This window comes from Podarcis liolepis (assembly GCF_965112155.1).
Source record: "Podarcis liolepis genome assembly, chromosome: 1".
Classification (NCBI taxonomy): Eukaryota; Metazoa; Chordata; class Lepidosauria; order Squamata; family Lacertidae; genus Podarcis; species Podarcis liolepis.
Window position 1 is genome coordinate 92,232,162 of NC_139554.1, and position 26,391 is coordinate 92,258,552.

The 26,391-nt window shown below is 40.9% G+C and overlaps 1 protein-coding gene and 2 long non-coding RNA genes across 16 annotated transcripts in view; 1 reads left to right on the forward strand and 2 right to left on the reverse strand.

Moving 5' to 3' along the window:
- The window catches only part of MYLK (myosin light chain kinase), a 170,560-nt gene that overhangs the window by 118,939 nt on the left and 25,230 nt on the right, over positions 1–26,391 (reverse strand). For 8 of the 12 annotated variants that reach the window (XM_083487817.1, XM_083487820.1, XM_083487819.1 and 5 more), the window contains one exon: positions 6,217–6,389. The exons of 3 other annotated variants lie outside the window; for them this stretch is intronic. In XM_083487817.1, the coding sequence (XP_083343943.1) occupies positions 6,217–6,381 (165 nt within the window). In that variant the 5' untranslated portion in view covers positions 6,382–6,389. Of the gene's footprint in view, positions 1–6,216; positions 6,390–14,701; positions 14,828–26,391 lie in introns of those variants that run through there. One more of the 12 variants, XM_083487814.1, reaches the window with a different exon arrangement.
- On the reverse strand, positions 3,241–5,291 carry LOC310701434. Its single transcript, XR_014523046.1, has 2 exons — positions 5,194–5,291; positions 3,241–3,671 (listed from the first exon to the last, which is right to left on the reverse strand). It is a non-coding gene; the product is annotated as an uncharacterized lncRNA (long non-coding RNA).
- LOC310701293 lies at positions 8,091–25,326 on the forward strand. Of its 3 annotated transcripts, none has more exons than XR_014522978.1 (3): positions 8,091–8,320; positions 20,354–20,471; positions 24,856–25,326. It is a non-coding gene; the product is annotated as an uncharacterized lncRNA (long non-coding RNA). The 3 variants fall into 3 exon arrangements; XR_014522979.1 differs by lacking the exon at positions 8,091–8,320 and adding an exon at positions 12,347–12,457; XR_014522980.1 differs by lacking the exon at positions 8,091–8,320 and adding an exon at positions 13,013–13,502.

A 26,391-nucleotide genomic window follows, 5' to 3' on the forward strand; every position in this document is an offset into this window, starting at 1 on the left:
TCTCTAGGCCAGTGTTTCCCAACCTTGGGCCTCCAGCTGTTTTTGGACTACAACTCCCATCATCCCTAGCTAGCAAGACCAGTGGTCAGGGATGATGGGAATTGTAGTTCAAAAACAGCTGGAGGCCCAAGGTTGGGAAACACTGCTCTAGGCAGAGTATTCCACAGCCAGAGTGCCATCACTGAAGTTATGCACCTCCTAGCCTCCTGCTGCATCACAACCAATGAGGGTGCATATTGAAGAGTCGTTCAAAGAGGGGCTGTTATTGTACAATCAGGGTTCTCTGCCTATCTAGCTACTAAAACAAACTACAGATCATGCCTCAATGCAGAGCCAGGTATTTGGCTGCAGCTGTCCCAAATTTAACAAGTGATAGCCACATTGTGCAAATCAAAACAGTCCCATACCGCTCATTAGAATCTAAGTTCCCAAGCTATACTTTATCGTTCTTTTTCAATGCCAAGTGACATTTTTGGTTTTTCAACTGTAAAAATAAGTTCTAACTAGCACATGTATGTATGTAACATATTGTTGATTTACAATACCTGCTTTGAATTCGTTCTCAAATGTTTTGCCTTACTCTGTTTTTTGTTATTGGTTTTTGTTTACGTAGTTAAGTAAGTTCCTTATTTCTCTGAAATTAGTGGGGAATGTAACATTTTGAATGAAGTGAAACTTGATGTTTAACGTGTCCAAATGCTTAAAGGTACCCTCCATCATCAATACTACTATCATTCGGTTCAGTGTCTATGTAGGTGCTAGGTGAAAATATTGTCCTTATGCCAAAGATATGTATGTGCAACACTAGTGTTTTGAGAAAACAATACAGTGGTGCCCCGCAAGACGAATGCCTCGCAAGACGGAAAACCCGCTAGACGAAAGGGTTTTCCATTTTGGAGGTGCTTCGCAAAATGAATTTCCTATGGGCTTGCTTCGTAAGACGGCAATACATTGCGAGTTCCTGCGGGGTTTTCTTCCTTCCCCCCCTTTTTCTAAGCCGCTAAGCCACTTATCAGCTGATCCGATCAGCAGATAAGCCGCTAAAAGCCGCTAATAGCGCTAATCCGTCAATGGGCTTGCTTCGCAAGATGAAAAAACCGCTAGACGAAGAGAATCACAGAACGGATTCTTTTCGTCTTGCGAGGCACCACTGTATTTAACTTCCATTTTTAATGACTTTCAATGGGGAAAAATAAGTTTGTATCAAAATTTTGCTATATGATAAAACATCAACTAACAACTCTATGACTTTAAAAGTTTGGGAACTGCTGTTGTACACAGGTTGCATTTAAAGCACAGCTGAAGCATGTCTTCTCTCAAAGTGCTTAGTGGGTCCCTATAGTGGGCCTGCTATAAGCCTGTGCCATAATACTGGTTCTCTTGCAACATCTGTTGGTGTCCTGGACCTTAAGAACAATAAGGTGAGGATTGCATTATGTTTTAAGTGCACTGAGAAATCATTTACCAGTGGCTTCTGGTAACCCAGCTTTTTGCAGTACAGGCACACTAATTATTTGACAGCAAGGGCTATACACCAGATTTCGTACTCATTAGAATTTTTCTGTTTTTCCTATGCAGGAATCAAAAATGTCTCACAGTTGCATAAATGAGACACTGGTTCCTTAAAGTACCCCCTCTCCAGAAAAATTATAATTAAACTAAGCAAACTAATAAATAAATGAATGACAAATGAATTTTAGACTGGAAAAAAGAACCATGTTCATCATCTTCATACCTCCTCATACAGCCAGGCTACTGTCTTTCTCCTGAGACATGGCAGAGACAACATGCAGCCCTAATATCAGGCACAGGTTCAGAGCAGTGTAAGGTTTCCCATTTCCTGATACACTTCAAAAGAATGCCTGTATTGCAAAGATAGCTTTGTTCTGGTTAGCATCAAGTTCTCAACAGCCTACTGATTTAGAGGGAGTTAAAGCTATCACCCATGCCAGAGAGCACAAACATAGATCAGAATGCCTCTATTTCCAATGTACAGCTGCGTGTGCCGTTGTTTGTGTAGCCAACAAAACACAACCCACAAGCAAGAAGAAGGTACCGTCAAGCTTCAGGGCACATCAAGGTTTTCAAAAGTACAAAAACCTTTAGGAAAAATAGTTAATAGTGATCTCAGTTCTAATAGTGATCTCACTTTGCCAAGTGGTGATGACTGGGAACAGAACACCAATTGATCATTAAGGGAGAAAATAGAAAACTTTGTAGCAGGCTGCACTTGTAAATTCTAAAGAATGGTGCCTTTTCACAGGTCCATTCTAAAGAAATATTACACACAAACAAACAAAAATTCTTCTGCTGATTTAAAGACTCTTCCAAAATGCTTTACCTGGAATATAGTATCAGACCCAGCTCTCGCTTCTAGACACTATGGACTAGTGGTCATTTTCTTAGCTTTTTTTTTTTGCAGTACTTCCCTTGAAACCACAAGGTTTAAATTTCTCTTTCCTTGGACAGAATGCACATTGTCTATACAGTAATCTTTTAAAAATCCACTAGAGTTGTAATTTCTATTGGGCATTGGTCTGCTGCCCACTCAAAGCTGGAAGCAAGCAGTCAGATTTATTTAAAAAAAAATTTTTTTTTAGTTGTCTGCAACCAGTCCTTTTAAAAAGTACCCGTCATTGTGAGGTAGCAGGACCAGTAAAACAGTGGCTAGCTGGCATCCCTACATGTAATGCTCCTATTACTGACAACAGTAGTATAAAGAAGATGATACAGTTGATACCTTGGTTTAAGAACAGCTTAGTTTAGGAACAACTTGGATTAAGAACGCTGCAAACCCCGAAGTAGGTGTTTTGGTTCATGAACTTTGCCTTGGAAGCAGAACATGTTCCGCTTCCTGTTGAGTGTTTTCCATTTGTAAACTGAGTCCCCCGCTGCTATGGAAAAGCACACCTTGGTTTAAGAACACTTTGGTTTAAGAACGGACTTCCAGAACGGATTAAGTTCGTAAACCAAGGTACCACTGTACTGGACTTCCATAAGGCAACTTACCATGGTTCTGTCATCTAAAATATCAGCAATAAGAATTTCCCAATATCAAGGAAGCAGACAAGCCATAGCTAAAAACCTTGTGTCTCTTGTGGAGGTCATTTTTGCACTTTCATATGCACTGATCTAATTTGTATGTAACACTAAACTGTGGTTTAGCATTACATGCATGAGCCTCAGGGTCATGAGCTTCCCCCTTCCTTATTCTGCACAGTTACAAAGAGCTCAGAAGCATATTATTATTATTTATTAAATTTCTATACCGCCCTTCATCCTAGAATCACAGGACGGTTTACAATATAGAAACACAAAAATAACATAGTAACAAATGAAAACAATAACTCCCCCTCCCAGGGGCCAGGATTTAGGGAGAGACAACATCATGTTCTACATGGAATAACACAAAACATTTCCTTTTATTGTTAGTAAATTCATGGAGAAATTTCTTAATGAAGAAAAAGACACACTACACATCTTGCTTTAAAAAGAAACTATCCATGTTATCAGAAAGATTGTAGGTTTTTGCTTTTTTAAAAAGATACACAGTATTTTGTTCTTCACCTCTACTTCAGTTGCCCTGGATTTATGAGGTCACTTTAACTTCTGCATTTTTCTTCTCTTTCAAGTTCTGCTTCCATGCAAATTATTTTGTCATATACCGTACACTGGGGAAAATAACAGAGATCTGATTCTGTGGGATTTTTATCAGGTTTTTTAAAATGAGAATATAAGATCTTTACAATATCAACTTTATATCCTGCCTTGGAGTCTCAAAATGTTTGTTCTTTCTGATAACATAAATTCCAGTACGGAAGAGTTCTTTGAAGAAAATCTCCTGTCTAGCCATTTTTGTTTTAGCCCAAGTAGAGTTTAATATTTATATTGTGTGATTAAGCCAAGTATCAGTAACCATCCATCAAAGCATCTGCTCCTTATTTTTCTGATAGAAAACTTTATATAGCTATAGGTACCGTAACAGCTGCACTTCAGTAAATGCTATCAATCAAATTAAAAACAAACTTGGTCAAATGTGGCAATCCCAAGTCAAATTCCCACCTTACACATAATTACACCTGGTCTTTCCATACAGGCAGAGTAAGCAAATAGAATACAGAGAGCAAGATATGTTTTTTAAAAAATTCTCCACATAAACAGAAATCCAATAGAGCAAGCAAAGATCTGGGCTTGAAGCCTTTGTGCTGATCTGTTACAGCAGATCCCATCTGTATTATACATTTGAAGCATATACATTTGAAGCATTATTAGACCACTTTAGGTAGTCAAAGATATCTAACCTTGCTCCAGAGTTAGCGAGGGCTACCAAACAATGGAGCTAGTGGAACCCCCCCCCCCCATTTTAAGTAATTTCCTCTTCCCATTTTGAGCACTGGATGACACAATGTTTGGTAGGTCCCTCCCCACACAACCATATGAAGAGGTGTTTGTGGAGAATTCAGGAAGCTGCAGAAGGGGGAAGGACGAAAACCCACTGCATGAGCTTGCCTTCTATTTGCACAGCTCTGAATACAACCCAGTGTTTTATGGACTTACTGTTTTAAAATTCTTAGCAGCCCTGAGAAGTTTTACCTGAAGAACAGCAATCATCAAATAAATAAAAGTAAATATGGAAAACCCCCAGACCTTCATTCAATAAAGTGGAAACAAATTATTTGGAAGACATTCCATTAATGTCAAATGGGACTAATTTCCACATACTTATCAGAGGAGTGAATCCAATAGGCCATTGTACAAGCGAAACAACTTCCGCTCACAAAGCAGAACAGGTTGGGGAACTCCTACAGTTGATGGGGGGCGCGTACAGGGGCATATAGAGAGTAGGAAAGGAACTTAGGTTGTGCTGGTGAAAGTCATTGGGCTCCTGCAATGATTTGGTTGGATACAAAACAGTTTGAGCTAGTATTTTAGCAGGAAATAACAGCTGCAGCTTGCTTGAAAAGCAAAGTGTTGGTGGAAATCCCCCCCCCCCAAAAATAAGAATATATGTTATTCAGACTTTCTGAAACATAATTCTGGACTAGATACTATTCTTAAAGACTTGCTCTTCGTCTTCAAGTGTAGAAGCACCTGTGGCAAACTGAAACAGGACATATTTATTAACAGTAGAACCTGCCAAAGTATAGCCCAGGTGAAATGCATGCAACTAGAGCTCTTAGTTGAAATATATACCCCATTCAAGTGGTCCGCAGCCAGTTATTAAAAGGGACTTCTCTGTTGTTGCTGCTGCAATATTGAAAGAGATGTTGTTTTGAACAGCACATACACAGTGTTATGTCTTGGACAATTGAGGATACAAAGGTGTGATTGCATAACCTACTGAAACAAAAAAATCCAATATGTAAAATAATGACTCCATCTGTACATATCATGGACAGGTTGTGTAACTTTTATAGGGAATATCATCAGTGGGAAAAGCTGCATTGCTAGTAGTTTCAGACAGGTATTTTAAAACAAATTTAGGTTGGCCTCTGATTAGCCATGAAGTTCACTGGATGACACTGGACCAGTCACTGTCTGAACCTACATGTTTTCAGTCTACAAAAGCAGAGAATGAAACTTGTATAGTAGTAAATTACCCATGATGACGAACCCTCATAACGCAAAATATGCTGGTACATATGTTTCCAAAGAACACGAATGCAAAGCATAATACTCAGTGTTAGGATCAGCTGACAGTCACACGTGGGCAAACAGTAGTGTAATAGTTATCACTGTGGACTCTAGCTAGGAATACCCTGTCTGAGCCTAACCTACGGTACCTCAAATGCTTATTATAGTGTAGGTAATGCACATTTGTGGATGCCACCTTGAGCTCAATGGAAGGATGGGATACAAACATAAACATTAAAGTACCATATAGTGAGCAGCCTACTATTTCACATACTGGTGGGGCTCATTTTGAGCTGTTCATAACAGATTGTAGACAATCATATTATTTTTACACATATATTTAATTCAAGGAAGAGACACCTTTAGGTCATTTGAGATTGTGCACCAAAGGCTCTTGCCAGGTAAATGATTAATTCAGAATGGCTGTTTTCCAATTTCTCAAGTGCACAACACTGGTGAATGGTACTCCTGCTGAGTACTTTTTTCCTGCTGTGAACATGACCCTCCATGTTCCTGAGTTCAACATGGGATACTTTCTTGTCCCCCTTTGCCCCAAGCACCCACCTAGAAAGCTTGCCTTACCTTTCCTTCAAACCTGGCTGTGCTTCCAAGTGGCACCCGGATATTCCTTGGAGGTAAAGTAAACGCCGGTGCTTCTGTTGGAGCAGGAGACTTTAGAGAGGAGTGGTCCAGGGTCAAGGTGGCTTTGGAGATCCTAGTAGTCGTTACCAGTTTCACATCCCCCATGCTAAGAGCTTTAAAAGCAGATGAAAAACAAGGAAGTACAAATGCCTGTTATTACTTTTATAGGGACACTGTCAAACCACAGAGAAAATTAAATTAAATACCCAAGTCTTATTTATTTCAGAGGGAGAAGCAAGTAGGATGAAAGCTGAAAACAGGCAATTGTTTCTCAGAACACTGAAGTGTTAAATCTCTTTCATCCAAATCAGTGCAAATTAAACGTGCTCAACTTTTGCAGGATTATGCCCAATAAGAAGATATTAAACCTATAGGAAAAGGACACCGTTGCTCTGGAAACCCCTTGGCTGCAAGAACAATGAGAATTTTTTTTAAAAGAAACTGAACGCATAAAATAATTGATCCCTCCTTGTGTGTGAAAAACTGGAGGAATAACCAAGCTAAAGCAACTATGAAATAATAACCACAAGAGCTTAATGGGAAAGGGGTGGAGGGGAATCCAGCAACCTGAAAACTACTTGCATCAGTAATAAATAAATACAATCGTCTAGACGAAAAGTGTGGTTTTAAAGATGGACTGTCTCCATTTATATGGCTTTTCCAGGACAGAACAGACAAGAATTAACTGTACTATAAACAATTTTGCAACAGCAAGCCTCACAATGGGGAAGGGAAATGAACCAAAAGCCTAGAATTATGCCTACAGTAGTTGTGCCTTTTCTTTTCACTGATTATACAAACTGATTTCACAAAATGTGATGGCAAATCATCAGGAAAGGAGTTTCAGAAACAACTATGCAGCTGCATTTGGAAAGCTGCAGATTATTTTTTCTCTGTGATTTTTAATGTCTGCTAGGTCAAAGTCATAGTGATCCCATACCAGCCACTGAATCCCCTTATAAATCTCCACACAATCAAATACAGCTTTTGCCTTGCTGTGGCGCCACTCATCAACAATATGAATTCTAGACCCCACTGAACCATGCTCTGACTTGCTTTTTATTCTTGTTGCTCTCAGTCTCATTCAGTCCCTGCATCTACTTGTTGGTCCCTCAAGTGTCTTGCAGCAGCTATTTCCAAATTTTAGTAATGCAATTCTTAAATCCTGCACTGACTTCAAGGCTCTCTTGCCTTTTGCAAGCAGGGAAATCTAGGCCTACTAGAAGAATGGCTGCTAAAATAATTTTTTGATGAAGATTTTCTCCACAGTAAGAGCAGGAGGAATCTCTTTTTAAAAAGGAAAACAGAGGTTAAAATGTTTAAAACATGCAATACCACACAAATTAAGCTTTTTGGCCACCTGGGTAACTAAGCAGCTGGATATCTACATGCCAGCAAAGCAGACATACCAATGGAACTTTCTTTTTATATTCAGGTATGTAATGGCCACTGCCCCAAGTGCCTCTAGCAACTTCTATCATGATTCTCAGAGTGGATTAACGATCACTCCCTCTTCACAAGGAATCAGGGAACTGTAGCTCTGTGAGGGGAAGGGGGCCGCAGCTCCATTAACAAACTTCAATTCCCAGAATTCTTTGGTGGAAACAATAACTTTTTAAAAATGATATCAGTGTTTTAAATATATGGTGTGTGAATGTAGCCTTATCCAGGTGACACCGGGTGTACTGAACATCAGCATCAAGGATGGGGGCCAAATCAAGCCCCCTGAGGCCTATCAAGCCTTCAGAGCTCTCCCCAGGCCACCACCCCCTCAAGCCCTGCCTTGTTCCAATGTGTTTTTGCCTAACTCAAATGTGTCCTTGAACTTTGATAACTCTGCTTGCCTGCCTGCCTGCTTGCTTGGAAGTTAGAAGTAGATGTGTGAGAGTATACAGATTAGCTTACTGTACAAATTTAACATTTATGTTCATTGCTTCATCCAATTTCGTCAGTTTTGGCCCTTTGAAGGTTTCCCACAAGGGAATGGGAACCTCGAGCTGAAAAATGTTTTCTACCTCAGTAGTGTACAACGTTATTAAAATGGGTAAGTGATGAATTTTTAATGGACAAGACTTACGTAACGATTAAAAGAAAAGGTAGGGGTCTCTGGCATGCTACATGTTCAATAGTTTCAGAAATGTATGCGAAACAGCAAGCGAAACCTCTGTCCTCATCAGCTGACATTTATAAGGCAATAGCCACGAATACAAAAAATAGTCATCAACAACTTTGTGCAGTTCTAGGCAATTATCAATTTATTAGGGAAAGGACAAAAGCACTAGTTCACAGGGAGGAAAATGTGGACCTTAAGTCAAGAAATTAATATCCCTTCTTGTTTTTCCAGTAAAATAAAAGTCTGAGATCACAGTTGGATCCCATTCATGAGACTGTCCCAAGAAAAGTAGACAATCCACTTTGATTTTTTCACACATATAATTGTTTTCAAAAGACACAGTACAATTACTAAACATTACCTAGTCTATTCTGTCCTGTGAAGTCACAAAACCTAGAGAACCTTGCAGCTGAGCAATCAGAGCCTCTGTTTCCCCCTATCTGAATGTGCACACACACAACTATAGCTCCAATGCTTTTCTCCAAGCTATCGCATGCCTTGTCATGAGGAATGCCAGGGGCTCCACAACCACAGGTTGTTAATGCTAAGTTATTACAGAGGTGACACTGGGGTGAGGACAAGCATGCTAAAGGCTGGAATGCCGGAATGGGATAGAATCTGGCTTACAGGAAGGAATGCATAAAGGCACCTGGATTCCATTTTCAAATTCTCCATGAGTGCTCTGAAATCTAGGTAAAAGATTGCTACCCTCCACCCACCAGCTGCTAACTGAAAAATTCAGCGCATTACCCACACCTGAGAAAGAAAAATATTTTCATCCATAAGCCTAAAGGTAAAGGGACCCCTGACCATTACGTCCAGTCGTGACCGACTCTGGGGTTGCGGCGCTCATCTCGCTTTATTGGCCGAGGGAGCCGGCGTACAGCTTCCGGGTCATGTGGCCAGCATGGCAAACCAGAGCAGCGCACGGAAACGCCGTTTACCTTCCCGCCGGAGCAGTACCTATTTATCTACTTGCACTTCGTGCTTTTGAACTGCTAGGTGGGCAGGAGCAGGGACCGAGCAAAGGGAGCTCACCCCGCCGCAGGGATTCGAACCGCCGACCTTCCAATTGGCAAGTCCTAGGCTCTGTGGTTTAACGCCACCCGTGTCACTATCCATAAGCCTACCTGCACCCTATAAGCATAGCACCCAAGACCTTCAATGGATGAAATATCAGTAATACAGCATATAGGTGTCTTTTAGTGGACAGAAACTCTGGCGTCTTCTGTAATGCATACTCATGTCCATAATTTTAAAGTAAGAGGGTGAGTGGAACTTCACATGAGAAGGCTTATATTCCAGTCTTCCACTCTGCCAAGTCTGTTTTTCTTAAGAAATCATATTCCAAGGTTTAGCCATCCCCAAATATGCAATGCAGTCACTTTCATGACAGCATATCCATCATGGTGGATGTAAAGTGAGATGGAGAATTGCCAAAGGCCTCATGTCTCGTATTCTAGTTCCTCTTTTCTTTTTAAGGAATGCTAATCTGTTTTCTTTATTAATTGAAGAGACCCCACAGTTCTATACTATGCTATTATTCCTACTATTCCTATTTTGTAGCCTTAAATCAGGAACAATTACTCCTCACTGGCCAAAATAGATGTTATTTTAATAATGATATAAACAGCAGCTGGGGGAGGGGTTGATTTTCAGAAAGAAAATGGTATGGGGCGGAAGAGTTACATCTCCTCTGCTACGGCTGCTTTTGGTAAGGGAAAAAGTGTCAGAAATCCCAAATAAGGGATTCAAATGTGCTACAGTGGTACCTCAGGTTACATACGCTTCAGGTTACAAACTCCGCTAGCCCAGAAAAAGTGCTTCAGGTTAAGAACTTTGCTTCAAGATGAGAACAGGAATCGTGCTCCAGCGGCGCAGCAGAAGCAGGAGGCCCCATTAGCTAAAGTGGTGCTTCAGGTTAAGAACAGTTTCAGGTTAAGAACGGACCTCTGGAACGAATTAAGTACTTAACCCGAGGTACCACGGGTTCCATACGCTTCAGGTTACATACGCTTCAGGTTACAGACTCTGCTAACCCAGAAATAGTGCTTCAGGTTAAGAACTTTGCTTCAGAAGTACAGGTTAATTACTTAACCTGAGGTACCACTGTACTGAAGTAATGCCTACAGTTCTAAAGCAGGCAATTCTCAAGGGAAACTTTGAATGTACATCACCAGTCCAGAACATTCATATTTGCAGTAGTTCCAGCAGAGTCACTAAAACCAGGGCACAGTCTCTTAATGCATGTCCAAGGCACATGATGCTGCAGTCACAGTGAAGCTAAGCAGTCTGAACAACTTAGCTGGGACCCCATGTAGGGTCACCTGCAGTTCTAACGTGGAAGGGTCATAAAATGGGAAATGTAACATGGGTACTAGCCTTTAAAATAAAGCAAATCCTTACAAGAGTAAACTGCTTCAGAAAATCTAGTTTAAAAGCATCTGACCCCCATCTACTGGTATTTGATATAGATGGAGACGGTATGTTTAACCTCCAACAGGTATGGAAAACTGATTTGAACATAGAATTTGAAGATGATGTTTGGAAAGCTTACTGGAATAAACCTATAATCACTACAGCATCTAAACAAATTCAAGAAGGTATGATAAAGGTTGTCTACAGATGATACACAACGTTCGAAACTCCCATTGTTTTAGGCACGTTTCATGACAGGGAATTTCATTAATGTGAGCAGTTTCTGAGCTCTGGGCGCAGTACTATGCCTAAGATTTCAGATTAAAACTGGAACTGCTGGAAGGAAAGGAGTACATTTTTCTGGCTCCCCACTTCCAGCCGGTTTTGTAGTCTTCAGATGAGGACTAGACCATGTGAAAAATTAACATTAAAGCAAAGGTTATGGGATAATGCACACAGTGACTTGCGATCTTGATCACACGCAGTCTGTAGTCCGCTGGCAGTAGGAGTACAATATGGGCATGTCTTTAAGTTAACATCTTACATTAAAAACCTGACAGTACCAAACTATCGAAGGCTTTTCACCAAAGCCAGACTAAACGTCTTTCCTTCTGCAATGTTGGATGGTAGGTTGAGAGGAGTTCCCTACCAGGACAGACTTTGCTCGTGTGCTCAAGACATCGATTCCATAAAACATATTTTGTTACACTGTGCAAAATATGAGCAAGCCAGGGCTGAACTGATACTACCTTTGCTGGTAACGGTACCTTTCCCGGGAAAATCAGAGGCTCACTATGTGAGGTTCCTATTGAAAGACCGGACAAATGCTAGAACATTAGCAGTGACAAAGTTTTTATCAGTGGTTGCAAGAACCAATGATCCCTATATTCTGAACAAAATGCTTATTTAACCTGGGGGTAGGCTGTATGAATTGTGTATTGCTTTGTAACGATTTACTGGGTCTCTGGACCTTAATAAAGATTGATGATGATGATGAACAAACATTTTAGCTGCAGTTCATTCATTTTCAGCTTTGTATTCTTTTTATAAAAAGTGTGTTTAGATACTCGGTTGCAGTGCCCATAACTTACATTTAAGGTGCCATTTAGCTTCTAGCTTTCATATCTCAGTTTCTAACACTGATGGCACATTATGCCTGCACGCATAATATACCATCAGTACATTACTCCACCATTATGCTAGAGAGGTTGCTTAATCCCTGGCACAGATTTACATATGTGGTGGACTTGCTCAAAATTTAATTATGAATCCACAATTGGCACTCTTAAACCATTTTTGTTGAAAGTAAGTCTCCAGGCCTGCTAGAAAGAGAGTTACAGTGCAATATAAGCAATTTCTGTGAAATGAGAGTGAGTGTGGTGTGACCACCTTGTATATTTTTCCTGGTACTGAGAAATGTTCCCTAATGCCATTAGAAGCAACAACATCAATGGGTGTACATGTGTAAAAACAACACTGTATGATATCCACAATCAGGACCAGAAAGAAAAATGTAGCTGACCTCCTTTAGTAAGCATAGTGACACACTCAGTGAAGATGGGAGCAGGGCAACATGATTGGGTTGATTTAATCTTGGCCATTCCCTGCCTAAAACAACAAAGAATTCAGAGATTCTCCATATGTGTTAAGGTAAAATATAAACTTACAAGGACTCTTGATACTGAAGCTCCCTGTGACTACTTATTCCCTCACCTAGGTGTAAATTAAAGCTGGGGCACGATGGAAATGAAAACTGTACTTTTATTAAGTAGCACTCAAAGAGGGATAAAAAGCGTGGAAGTGTCACAATTAAAAGCATAGTACTTATTTGCTGTTTCAGGTTGAAAGAACAATTTTACTTTTAATTATCCACAACAGAAGTGTTTCTATCAAAATTATCTCCTCCTAGAATGGGGCTTTCCACTTTTACTCTTCCTGTAAAGGTACCTCTATCCTCTTTTGGGGACCTTTTCCTCAGAAAATTAAACAGGTTTATCCTGCCTACCAAATCTCTAAGCGTACCTAGCTACTTCCGTAGCCAGGCCCTATCTCCTAGCGAAACTTCCAATTTTCTATTTGCCACCCACATTATTCCCTGGTTGGCCGTTTCTCCTGCCTGTCATAATTTGGTTAATGGTCTCCAGGATGAGAGACCATCTAAAGCATACGGTTGTTGTGTTTGTTTGTTTGTTTGTTTGTTTGTTTGTTTGTTGTGGCCACAACTCCCACCCCAAAGCAGCTATTTTGGGACAAGCGCTCCCACCTTCACAAAATTCATAATACGCCCAAACAGACTGACAATCCCTGAACTAGACATTCTTTAAATAGCAGATTATTCCCTCACAGCAGCTCTTTAGATAACCCTGTCTTCAAGCAAAGACTACATTAACTATAATTACAATGCTGAATATGGCACAACATCCACACAAAAAGATAAAAAAATACAGATGCACAACATAATCCTTTCTAAAAAGAACACAGATCCTTACAAATTCTCACACTATGAGCCATAATCTTTCTAATTCTGAGACAAGCTGAACACATTTCAAGCATTTTCTGTCAGGAAACCGCAGCCCAGCCCCACTGCCTTCACACCCTCCCCTCACTTTCGGCCTCTTTACATGCAGAAATAAAGGCAGGAAACAAAAATATTAAGTCATAACTAGCTGCTCTCACCATAAATTTGCGGCAGGAGGTAAATATGTACCGTCGGCTTCCTACATAGCTGTTTGATTACATTAGGTTTCCTTTGCCCCAGTCAGAAAAAAGAGGTGAAAGACGGAACTTAGATGCAGCCAGTGTTTACAGCTTAAATTTATTATTTATTATTATTATTATAATTATTATAATTACTATCATTATTATACTTCATTCCACAGCACTGCAATGTGGATTTTTGCTGCTGTTTTGTATTGTTCCTTAATAATGGGAAAGAAAAGCACACTGGTTGTTGCTTGTATATATGTAACTACTGCAGCGGCGTAGCGTGGGTTATCAGCACCCGGGGCAAGGCAAGTAATTTGCGCCCCCTAACCCGGGGCAAGGCAATTAATTTGCGCCCGCCGCCCCCTAACCCGGGGCAAGGCAAGTACAGTAATTTACCCTCCCAAGCAGCAGCAGCGAGGCTTCTCTTTCCCCCGCGCTCTCCTGGAGCTGCCTCTTTTCATTCCTTACCGCAGCGTTTCCTGGCTGCTCCCCCCCCCCACTTCCCCTCTCTCTCCTCCTCGCTCTGCTTGCCTTGCCCTGCCTGAGGGTGCCCTGAGGAGACTCCGCTCTCCTTTTTGACCAGGCGAGGTGGAAAAGTCTCTTCCCGCCCCCTCGCCAGACTCCCTGCTCGGCTCGGCTCACTACCCAGGCGGCCAGTGGAGAGAGAGCCGCAATTACCATAAAGCTCCTCTCCCTCCGCTTCGCCAAGCTGTCAAAGCCCCGGCAGCAGCGGCAAAGGCAGCAGCAGGCGCAGCCAGACCCCCGCCAGCCAGCCAGCCCGCCCGCCCGGCTTCCTCTCCTTTTTTGGCCCGCGGCAGAAGGCTTCGCTCTCCCCCTTCCGCGACCTCCTCGCCAAGCCGTGGATTTTAGTAGGGGCAGAGAGCTGCTAGTGCGAGCGCGCCCCCTGCCCATGTTGCGCCCGGTGCGGCTGGCACCCCTGGCACCCCCCACGCTACGCCACTGAACTACTGTATTTCACATTTTAAAATGTTAATAACAAAATTCAGTAAGTCCCTGCTTGGCCCAAACATATATTAGAAAACTCGGCAAAAATGCTGCTAGAAATGTTATTATCCTGGTTACTTTACACCCACAAGGTAGGACGACTAGTTGCAAAAGGGACAAGAATACCTCTACCTTTAACAATGGGAAAGACAAAAGCATTTCAGCTGATTTAGCTTCACTCACCTCTGTATGAGAAGCTGCATGCAGCTTTCAAAAATTTCCCACTTCCACACAACTGTAAGGGTACAGGAGGAGCCTTAGCTTGCCTTGGCTTATTGAGAGAGCCAGCGTAATCTGCTCAGATGCAGAGCACAAAGGAATCAAGAGCTCTGAGATTAGAAGATATCTGGAGGGGTGGCCCATCCCATTTAGCTACCAAAGGCAAAACGGGAAATGCTGCCTTCTGCTCCCCCACTGCATCCCCCCACTTCTGACAGTCACACCCCAGTTCTTGCTGAGCTTGATGGGAGTCAGGGTGCCCCTCAGAGCATTGCTGCCCACTAGGCTTCTCTGCCCATGGGTAGGGGAGACGAACGGCAACACCACACATCTCCCCCGTGGTGGCGGAGCACTGCCTTTTGCACTTCTGCCATCTGAGGTGGGCACTTTATCCTGCCTCATGTGTGTGCCATCTCTACTAATCTGACACTCCACCCTCTGACTCCTAAAGCAGCATCCGTTCCCCAATTAGGAACGCCAGTAAATATATCATTCTTAAAAGGTGCACTTTTAAACATTTGCTTCATAAAAAGTACCCCAATACTACACATTGTACATGATTCCAGACTCTCTTTTGAGGCATACCAAACGCCCATCTTCTCTCTGCCGCAATCCCTTCTTAGCACACTTCTTTATGCTAATCAGCTGAACAATTAAGTGTTGCACTACTTTAGGTAAGGTCAAATGACTGCCACCTGGTGCATTGTCCGTCTAAGCTCTATTTTGCACAGCTCTAGTAGGATTAGTAACAAGGAAAGGCTCCCCTCGTAAAACTTGTGTGGTTTATTACAGTGCAACCTCAAGAAAGCCACCTTCTTTCCCTCCCTCTGGACTGCAATATAAAACGTCATTAAGAACATTTACTACTAGAGTTGCCAAGCTGAAACCTGGAGATTTGTCTTTTATCTATAAAACTGTTGCTGAATCAAGGGACACAACAATCTCTCAATTATTTTTCCTCAGCTCTTCAACATGCCAGATTCATACATGGATTTAGAGGGATAGGAAGAACCTCCAAGTTGCAACACTATTAACCACTTCAGAGGTTTTTATGGAGTTATAGCAGAAGAATTTACAACTTGCTTTCGAGTAACATGTCTGTAAGGAAGGTGCAACGCCATAACACATCCTGCCAGTGTTAGGATGACAGGCTTGTGGAAATATAGATTTATTTATTTTCAAAAAAAATTAAGTATATAGCTGACAAGTAATAATAAAAGTTGTAGGAAGGGCCTTGAAAGCATGTTTTCACCCATGTTTGTAAAAACTCAGAATGCAGCAAGTAAGTAGTCTTTGGTGCAATTTCAGGGCCCCTTGTTAGGAATCGACCATTATACATACAGATATATGCACTGTATTATAATCTTTCTAAGAATCTAGTGGTCTCGTGCACAGACCCCATCACTCTTCAGAGAGCAGAATTGTAGTCTAGGAATGCAGCTATACATACCTGTCAATTCCGTGCTTTGGCAGAGACACAGCTGATTTTAAAAGTAGCCTTGTGCCAAGTCTATCAGGCGCCACCACTCTTTTCATCTCCAATTTTCAATTTTAGATACCATTTTTTAACATGGCTGCGCATGCACAGACTTTTTTTTTAAAAAAAAATTAATGTAGGTAAACAAAGGTGGTTATACCCAATGGGGCTGAAGAGCAACAGAACTCATTCTCTGTTTTTCTAACTGGAAACCGTGGCAGGTATGGCTACACTGCCCATGGCTTCCTAAAGAACGTATTTTCTTGCTCAATCTTATGTTGTAATTGTATTCCCTGGGAGTAAGTTTTATTGAACTCAAGGACTTACTTCTGAGTAGACAATGACATGCATAAGAACTCCACTATTAATATCTCTCTGGCAAGCCTGAAGTGGTTAAGATATTGCTGGATTTTTAAGTGCAAATTACATGGATGTATTAATGTTGATTAAACCACTGAGTTCTACATAAAGGGCAAATTAGATCCACTGAAATTAATGGGCCTACTTAGTCATGTTCATTCATTTCAATGGGTCTATTCCAAATAAAACTTAGGGCTCATCCACACTTAACTTTGCTCCATGTTTCTAGGCACAGGTCTGGGCTTTCCATGTCCTTGTCCAAGCACTTTTCTTTTCCCCACCACTTCCACCATGAAAGCAAACAGCAAGTCAAAGAAAACCTGAATGGCTCTTTGCTCCAAGTCAGTGGTGCAGATTGGGTTTCCTGGGGAAAGTGGCAGGGCAAAATGAAAAAGAAAAAGCTCTTGGACAAGGACTGGGAAAGGGTGGACCTCTGCCTGGGAAGCACAGGGCAAAAAGTAAGTGGGGGTGAGCCTTTAGCTGAATACTACCCAGCTGAATAGTACTGTAAATGAATTTTAAACCAGGACATCCTTGCATGCCTAATCTGAAACAGTAGATTAGGAAGTAGCAAATCAAGTATTGACCAAAGAGGAGGAAAAAAGTACAGCTGCTAGCTTTAAAATAATTTTTAAAAGAGCAGATAAAATGTGAAGCACACTGCACATTTTTAAGGCAATCTTCTATACTCAAGAGCTATTTTACAAAAGCAGAATGGAAATTGAAACAAGTGGGAGATCCATATGGTAAGCAGAACATGAGAATCCAGAGGGAAGCGAGGAGGGAGTCATAGGCATTTGTGGTGGCAAATACTCCAGCTGCATCAGAAACATATGTTATGATTCTACACCATGACAGAAGGAGGAAGCAATCTGAAGATGTTATAGGGCAATTTAAGTCTTAGTGATTATGCCGGATGTCCCATCTTATAATACATAGAATTTATTCTTAACTACGGAAAGGCCCATTGAATACACACTTCTGGTGGTGGTTCTGTGTAGCTTCAGTCCTCCTTCTCCCAATACCATTTACCAGTTCCAGACTGCCTCCCTTCATGCATTCTTTCCCAAGCAAACACCTGAGTTTCATGCAGGAACATGGAAAACTTTGCATTGGTTCCCTTTGTCTCACCACAAAGTTAGATGTCATTTGAGATGGGATGGAAAATAGGCAACATTCCTTCAGTGCATTAATTTCTGCTTGTTGGGTACAGCAGCTATCTTGCTACCATTATGTTAGATTACAGTCATTCTCATTTTTACAGACCAGAAACTGAGGTTTAGGGTGCTTCTGGACCAAGCAAGGTGCATGATTTCTCAAAAGTAAGGCCACAGAGATCAGTGTGATTAACTATAAAACGAGCGTGGGAGAATCTCAATTTCAGGTTATCTCATTTTCCAGTCTTTGCATTTTAAAAAAAAAATCCTCACAAAAATTTATCAGCATTTTAGTGTGAGTTTCCCCTAATACACATTTTTCTATGCAATTTGCCCTGATATCACATTTTTGCAAAACAATTTCCCCTAATTTAATGCAATTTTGTATATTATTTCCATATATGCACACTTTACGGCAATTATAAGCATTTCTGTACATATTGCTTCGCCGGAGACCTGCATTGCAAAATTCAAAGAAGTGTGAATTTCAAAAGATGGCTGTGTTTCAGGGTATGAATTAGGTTAGCCTTGCCTTTGAGTGGAAACAAATTGAATTTCTCCTCCATCACGTACATGTTTTCTAAGTGGTAATTCCACTCACACTTATTTTGAAGTAAGCCCTGGAGAACCTATTCCAAGTAAATGTGCAGAGAATTGGCCCATAGGTTCCTCAGCATAGTAGCTGAAAACCTGGTAGTAAAATAGGCAATATCTTAAAGAAATAGTACCTGTCATGACAGCAGTTTGGGAGCTATTGCTAGAATGGTAGAAATGAACTAAAAGCAAGCAGCACATTTGACCTGACTTGTACAGGCATATAAAACCATCAAACACCAGTTTTATATCTCTTTAACCATCAGAGTCTCTCCCAAAGTCTACTGGAAATTGTTAGTTGAGTGAAATGCGAAGTTTCCTAGGACAAGGGAATGACTATGAAACTAGCTTTAGTCTCTTGTGCAGATATGCTTTGGATGCCTGGCATGTGTCTCAATCAACATGTTGGTGACATGCAAAAAGCACTGAGATTACTAAGGAAATCACACCTCTGGAAGTCCCTTTGAAGAAAGCAACAACAACAACAACAAAAACAAAAAAGAAGCCTCACTAAACGAAATATCTGAACTTAAGGCTCTTTGGCTCAAAAATAATACTATGTGTTGCAGACACTTAGGGTGGCCAGATGAAAAAGAAGAGGTCAGCACTCCTGCACCTTTAACAAATATGCTGCCGTTTCAGCAGGTGTAGCTTACACAACGACTGTTAAAGGTGCAGGGATCCTGTCTCTTCATCAGCTGCCTTCCCTAGACAGACTGGACATTTGCAGGGCTGCATGAGTCCCAGAGTATGTGACAAACCAAATTTTCCAGTGGATAGGCCAGCTGGTTTCATAGTGAGTACACATGCAGGTGCGATAAAGGATAGGAGTGAAAAGGATAACACTAACCCACAGACTCTTTACCTCTCCACAGGCACTCTCTCTCTTTTCTCCCAACCAAAAACACTTCCTGTACTAAAGTTGTTCATGAAACGCTACAGGGAGGGTTCTGCTCTCCTCACCCATGTTGCTTTAAAAAATGAAACTCCTGCTTCTTCTCCCTCCATGCATTGGGATATATTAATGTCTAAATGCTCAGATTTGTTGCCTTCCCATATAGTTCTGTCCTGACAGCTGGGGGGTGGAGTGCAAACTGAGAACATTTAAATTCCAACTGCACTATGTTAAGCCCAGTTGTTGTGTACAGACATGTAATGTCTGCAACTGCAAGCATCTCACTGCCATTTTTCATTATTGTAGAGAAAACTCACAAAGCAGGAACAACCTAAGTTTTGCTAAATCTCCTTATTATAAAGGCATCCACCTAGAAAATATAATCCAACTCCTTAAAAAATCAACGATGATTTTACCGTAAATGTCAGTTGCATGTTGTCTGAATATCTGATTTTAGAGAGCTAACCCTCAACACAGGATCTTTTACTTGGAGTTTGGAGCCTTACAGCAATTCTGTAATTCACCCAATATGACTACTTGCACTTACCTCCATGTGCCATTACCCAGTTCATCTTGGGAAAAGATTCTTTGTCAGGATATTGTGTGATCTCAGCTATATTTAAGAAAAGGGGAAGCTTCCTGAAAAAACTTGAAGTTCCCTGTGTTTAAAGAGCTAATTTCATTTCCAACAGTTCTTGTAAGGTACATATATTCAAAACAAGTCAATGCCAGGCAGATAACAGCACAGCAGGAGGACCAGTCTTTCTTGAACAAACTGAAATTTGCCACTGAGTATAGACTTGTTTTCAGCCTTGTAGTCAATGACTGTAAGCTCCATAAACTGCTTTAATAATAGCACCACTAAGCTCTTAAATAGCACTTTCTACCCAACCCAGGGCCTTAAAGCCCTTTACACACAATAATGGATTAAACCTCTCAATGCCAGCTGAAAGCATGCAGGGGGAAGGCATTGCAACCTGCATTTCAAAGATATGGAAACCATGGGCAAGCTGAGCTCTAGCATCACACTAGGGTACCCAAGTAAAAACGAAGGCATCTTTAACTATGTTGATAGCCTTTAGGTACATATATTTGTTCCTTTATGCATAAAGATGTTTCCGTTTGCTCTATAGGACTTAAGAGATCACATGGAACCAATTTGAGATGCCCATGGACACATTCTGGAGCAACGTCTGGAAGGCTGGCAGTGCATTTCTACCTATATCTGATCTCACTGGAACTAAGCCTAAGGTATGTCATGCTAATCTGATAGCTATATGCCGGTAACCAGGTCAGGAGACTGGGTCACAGCACTGAAATAGTACCTAAGACCAATTGCTCAAGGTCATCATCACCTTTTTTGTTCAAGGCATGGCTCCCACCATCTCTGTATAGAACTGTTGCCTCACCTCCTTTCAAGTAAGTCATCCTAACCAGTTTCCATATTAGAAAGCATACTAGGTTGTGACTACTGGCTACCCACCTACCAAGTGTCATTCTCCACTAGAATAGTTGCACTTGTGATGCTGCCAAGTTTGACAGACAATTCACAAGGACAAGTTTCTCCACATAATGTGTCTACAACAGGCAACTTGCATAATAACATGAGGGCTTGGTTCCAAGGGTTGTGCTTATAGGTGTAAATTGTGTATAGCCAGAATTACTCTTGCAGCTGTCCCGCAGTGAGCCAGCTTGCCTTCTATAAGACAATCTCCTCACCCTAACCCTAAAACCAGGAAGGGCTTGAAGCAGGAAGAGTAGTGAGTAGGAAGTTCCATGCAGGAGACGTCTCAGGTTGTAGGCACACAACCATCAGGGGAGGGTTATATAAGCTGGCAGGTGGGGTGGGGTCTCACTGTTACTACAATTGCTCCACAGGGCGCAGATCTGTGGTGGACTGTTGCTTAGTGGCATGTGTGCATGTGTGCATCTAGAGCACCGCAAGAGTTGCTGCAAGTGCTTCTTTTGTCAGTAAAGACTTAACTATCAGACATGTGCCTTCCGTAGCTGGGGTGGGCCAGGGCAATACATCTCTGCAGGAAAACAAAGAGTTTTAACTTCACAAGTTGTAAGTAACTAGCAAGGTTGGCCCCCAAAGAGTTTTGAATCTGTTTTATATCCTTCCTTCATTCTGTGGGCCCGATGCATTCTTTTCACCAAAGGGTCACCATTCAAGTAAGGCAGGGCTTCTCAAAGGCTTTAAACAACAAAAGCGATGTCCAGATGTTTCCAGTAAAGCCATAGGTTAGATGTAGCAGGGCAGATTGTTCAGAAGCAACATTAACAGGGCCTCTTCTGTTCTTTTGAATTTTGGATTCTGGACGTGACAGACAACACATAAGATGAGCTTTGTTCTAATAAAGTGGGGGATACAGATACATAAGGATGATAAAAGAGTGCAAGGAATAGATTTGGAATCCTTGGGTTTTGCAATCTGAAGCTTTTCTAGACAGCTGCTGAACAGAGTTAAGTCCCTGATACTGATGAAATTTAACATTTTACAAAATAATCGTGACTGTGGTTTTCCGCAGTCCACTGCAGAAAGATAGGTTATAAGTGCCAGTCTGAGTTTTTGGATTGTGAAACCAATTTAAATGGGATTGTTTCACTTTATTCAACTGGATTTTCACTACATTTCACTCCCAAATCAAAATTCTGTATCCCAAAAACCCAGTTTCCACAATCAGAACAAAGTTATGCTCATCAAGCATTGTTGGAAGATTTCATTTTTGCTCATTTATTTAGCAACAGCAGTAATTTTGACTTTCATATATATTCCAAAATTATTTGCAAGACAGGGTAGGTAGCAAGGAGGCAGAGCTAATTGGACACACATAAAGGGAATATTAGCAGACGAGGGGCAAGTTTGCAATGCCCTATTGCCCTACTGGCCAATAATGCCATAAGCTAATGCCAGAGGTGGGATTCAAGATGACCTTAACAGATTGGAGAATTGGGCAAAAACTAACAAAAGGAATTTTAGTTGGGATAAATGTAAGGTTCTACACTTAGGCAGAAAGAAACAGCTGCATAAATATAAGTTGGGGGCATATGGCTTGCCAGCAGTACATGTGAATGAAAAGGCTCTAGGGCTCTTTGTAGACCACATGCCTAAACAGTGTGATGCAGCAGCAAAAAAAGTTCACATGTGCTTTAACCCCTTTTTGACTTATTGCTGATTTTAATTTTCTTTTGAATTTTTTTATTCTTGTTTTTAATTGTTTTTATTGCTAATTTTAATGTTATATTCTTTTTGTAAACTACTTAGAGGGTTTTTTAACAGTCAAGGGGTATATAAATCTTGCTAAATAAATAAACTAGACTCTGGACATACAGACACGGTGAGCACAGTCTGGACACACACCAAGTCGCTTCCTGCTCTTCCTTGAAGTTTCGAAGGTGAAAGATTCTACAACTATCTCAGGCTGTTTTTCACACAACTAAACTGCTCTTATGACAAGTAAATGTTTAATATCCACTGTGAGCCTTTCGTCCCGCAGCTTAAGCCAATTTGCTTGTTGCCTTTTCCATAGCAGAAAGAGTAAACAATAGCTTTGCCCTCTTCTTCCTAACACCCTTTTTCATGTTAGATAACTGTCAACATTTCCATTCAATCTTTTTGGTCGTAGCAAAAGCTCCACGCTTCCTGCAACTCCTCCCCACTTGCCCCACTTGCACTCCAGATGTTGTTGGACTCCAGCTCCCATCAGCCCCTGCCAACATGGCCAATGGTCATGGATGATGGGAGCTGTAGTTCAAAACACCTTGAGGGCATCAGGTTGGAGAAGGCTGCTTGTCATTCCTCTGGGTCTCCACTGAATTGTTTCCCATTTGTCAACCGTCCTTCTTGAATTGTGATGCCTAGTTTTAATTTGTCTAGTCATCAAATAAAATCCTGCTTGATAGGATACTAAAATATATAGTGAAAGTAAAACTACAGAATATGTCTTCAATATTATATAACTTGCATTGAAATTATGTTACCTTTCAATAGAAAAATATTTTAAAATAAATATAAAGATGCATATTTACTAGAGAACCACCTTGTCATGCATATGACAATTTTAACTTTTAGATCAATGAACAGCACAATCCTATGCATGTTTTACCCAGCAAAGTCAATGAGTTTTACTCCCTACCAAGTGTGTTTAGGGTCGCAGCCAAATATTTATCCCCCCCCCCCTCAAAGCCATTACCTAATCTATTGATTGTCCTAATTAATCATTAACTGCTCATACTTCATGGAGGTGACCAACTCCTGGGAAAGTATGAAAAAATCAATGAAAGTTACTATGAATCCCAGTGAAAAAGGCCTACCCACCTACCAACTGCACTATAGTTGAGAGAAAGATATTTGCATAAGAAAATTTTGTATCTTGACAGTAGAAAGAGAAGATACACAAAATAGCAAGACCCGTGGACTCTTAATACCTTGCAGTATAAGTGCCAGACAAACCTGTTTAAATGAGCTAAAGAAGGTCATCCATTCCTAATTTTGATCACTTAGGTCAACAGGTTAGAATAAGAACCGAGACAGGTATGCATGCTGACATCATTATGGTAGGGATGTTCATGCAATTCATTTATCAAAGGGCTAGTTCTGAGTGGCTTTGAAGAGACCATATGTATCACTGTGTCACAGTGGGAAATTGGTTTCTTGTCCATTACCGCAAGTTTTTTCCTACTTCTACACTGCATGGCTGTTTTCCTTTACTAATGTTTCCTGCTTAAACTGATGTAGTACAAATTGCTATAAAGTTACCCTGAGAGGCCAATTTGCACTAAAAATCATCTCATTGTTTACCAATATGATGTAAGAACACCAGTAAGAGGTACACATACGTATTTATATAAAGATATTTCTGTAGATAAATTTATATAAATATAGGTGCTATCAATAAGCATAGATGTGCATGATAAACCATGCAGAGTGAGAAATTCTAAGCAAGGTGGTGATCACACTCACCTCTTGGGGTTTGCACTTTCTATAACGCCTTCTACAAGCACTGTAACCATGCTTGATAGACCTTTTCTAAAAGCATATGATGGCCAAGGAGGTGTTGCTCAGTGCTGATTATATTAGCCACAGTTACCTCAATACTTTGCCAAACAGTACCCGGCTGCCTTGCCAAAATCACAGCTAAATGGCGACAAAGCTAATGGGAACAATCCCCATTGGCCTTAGATTGCCTTTAGATCAGAGCCTTGGCAAGGATTGCTAAGTATGTGTGTTGTGAGATTCTACCGTTAGGCACTAGCCATAATAATACTTTCCACATCTGTGGAAATTAGACACTTTTTGGAAAGTGTTTCCCTTCCACTGAATATGTTTTGACCAAAAGCTTTGCAAACTCTCATCATTTCAATTTCAAACTACGAAGCCATTTTACCCAAGAGCTCTGTTAGGGAGAGGGGAATAATACTCAAATAGGACTTAGTCACTCTTGATACAGAAATGAAGCAGATAATCCTTAAAGGTGGTTTCCTGTTGCAACACGGGGAGGGGGGGGGATGTTCTCTAAAGGCAGGTAATCCTTACTGTTAAAAGTTTGAATTAAACATTTTTGCAGTACTGTATAAGCATACAATTAAAGGGATTGTTTTCCTTGACTTTTCTTATGATACATTACACCAGCCCCCAACAAATTGAGCAACACATTCAAAAGGGGTCAGGAACCAGAGAGGATGCCAGCAGTACTCTGCACGATATACTTAAGATAGAACATGTCATTCACCAGACAAAACGGCGTTTATTTCAACAGATCAAATGAGACAAGCCAAGAAACCCTTCAAATATCTCCAGGAGAAACACATCTGTTATCCCACATGCATAAAGAATCTACTTGCATATTGTTCACGTTACATCTTCCTCTGAACTTGACGCAGGTCATTTTGAAACTATGCACTAAATAAAATACAAGTTTCCGAGATACAGACAAGGGCGTAATTTTGACCACATGTTTGCCAGGAATGCCAAGTCCTCAAAAAGGTGTTGCTGTTGTGTGTTTTTTTAATGTTAACTAAACAGAAATTGCTCTCTAGCTTTTTTAAAGAATTTCATAAGTTAAAGTGCTATTCACCCATAATAAAAATAGACAGCTTCAAATACAAACTATAGCTGTATATCTCAATTTTATAAAGCCATTATGTCAATAAATACTGAGTAGAAAATTTAAAATTTGAGGCAGATTTACCACTCCTAACTCCTAGTGAGGCAGGCTGCGTTCCTATTAATATGCCTCTTTAGGGTAACCTCTCCCCCTCCCTTAATGCTGTTTTTCACCAGCAATTGATATTTAGTGGCATATACTGTACTGCCTCAGGACATGGAGCAATGGGAGGAATCACAGAACGATGGTAGAGCACATGCTTTACATCCAAAAGGTCCTGGGTTCAGTTTCCAGTTGAAATGAGATCAGACAGCAAGGCTGGAAAAGCCCGTTGTCTGATGGCCCTGCAGAGTTACTGCCCTACAGAGCATCTAATACTAGGGTAGATGTAGCAGGGACCTGATCAACAAAAAGCAACATTTTATGCTCAGGTTTCAGGTATTATGTTTTCTAGTACTGCATTGTTTCTTTTAGAGATGATATGAGTCTTTAATCCAGACTCACATCAGGGCCTATGGAAGTAAAATTTTCCTTAATACCTGGTGGTTGTAAGCCCTGGTCCAAACAGGCAGCTTGCCTCTGTGGGTTACTGATTGGTACATAACCACATTACAGACAGCTTCATTTGGCAAGTTATTTGTGTCTGCAACAATCTTAACCACACTAACCAAACCCTTGGTTACGGTGGCATACCTGAAATCACCAGAGCAGTGTCAGAAGCCGCTTCGCATAAACAGCTTAGCCCACAAAGCTGACCTCATACAGGTGTAATAGAAGCAGCTACTTGCCTGCCTGGCTAGCTGCAGGTATAATTTAGGCTTCAAGAAGTTAATAAAGAAAGAGGGGTGGATTTTGTGTTTCCTCAAATGAAATGAAAATGTTGCATTTCTCCATTGGGAACCATAGAGGCCTGTCTCAGAAACATTTTGAGCCCTGATTTCAAAAGGCAACAACATAGCTAAAAGAACCCTGTAAAAAAAGCTACACATCCCACTAAATCTTGCTGTTATTTGGTACTATGGCTGACATCCCATGATCTCCAAAGGAGAAAAGTGCTAATG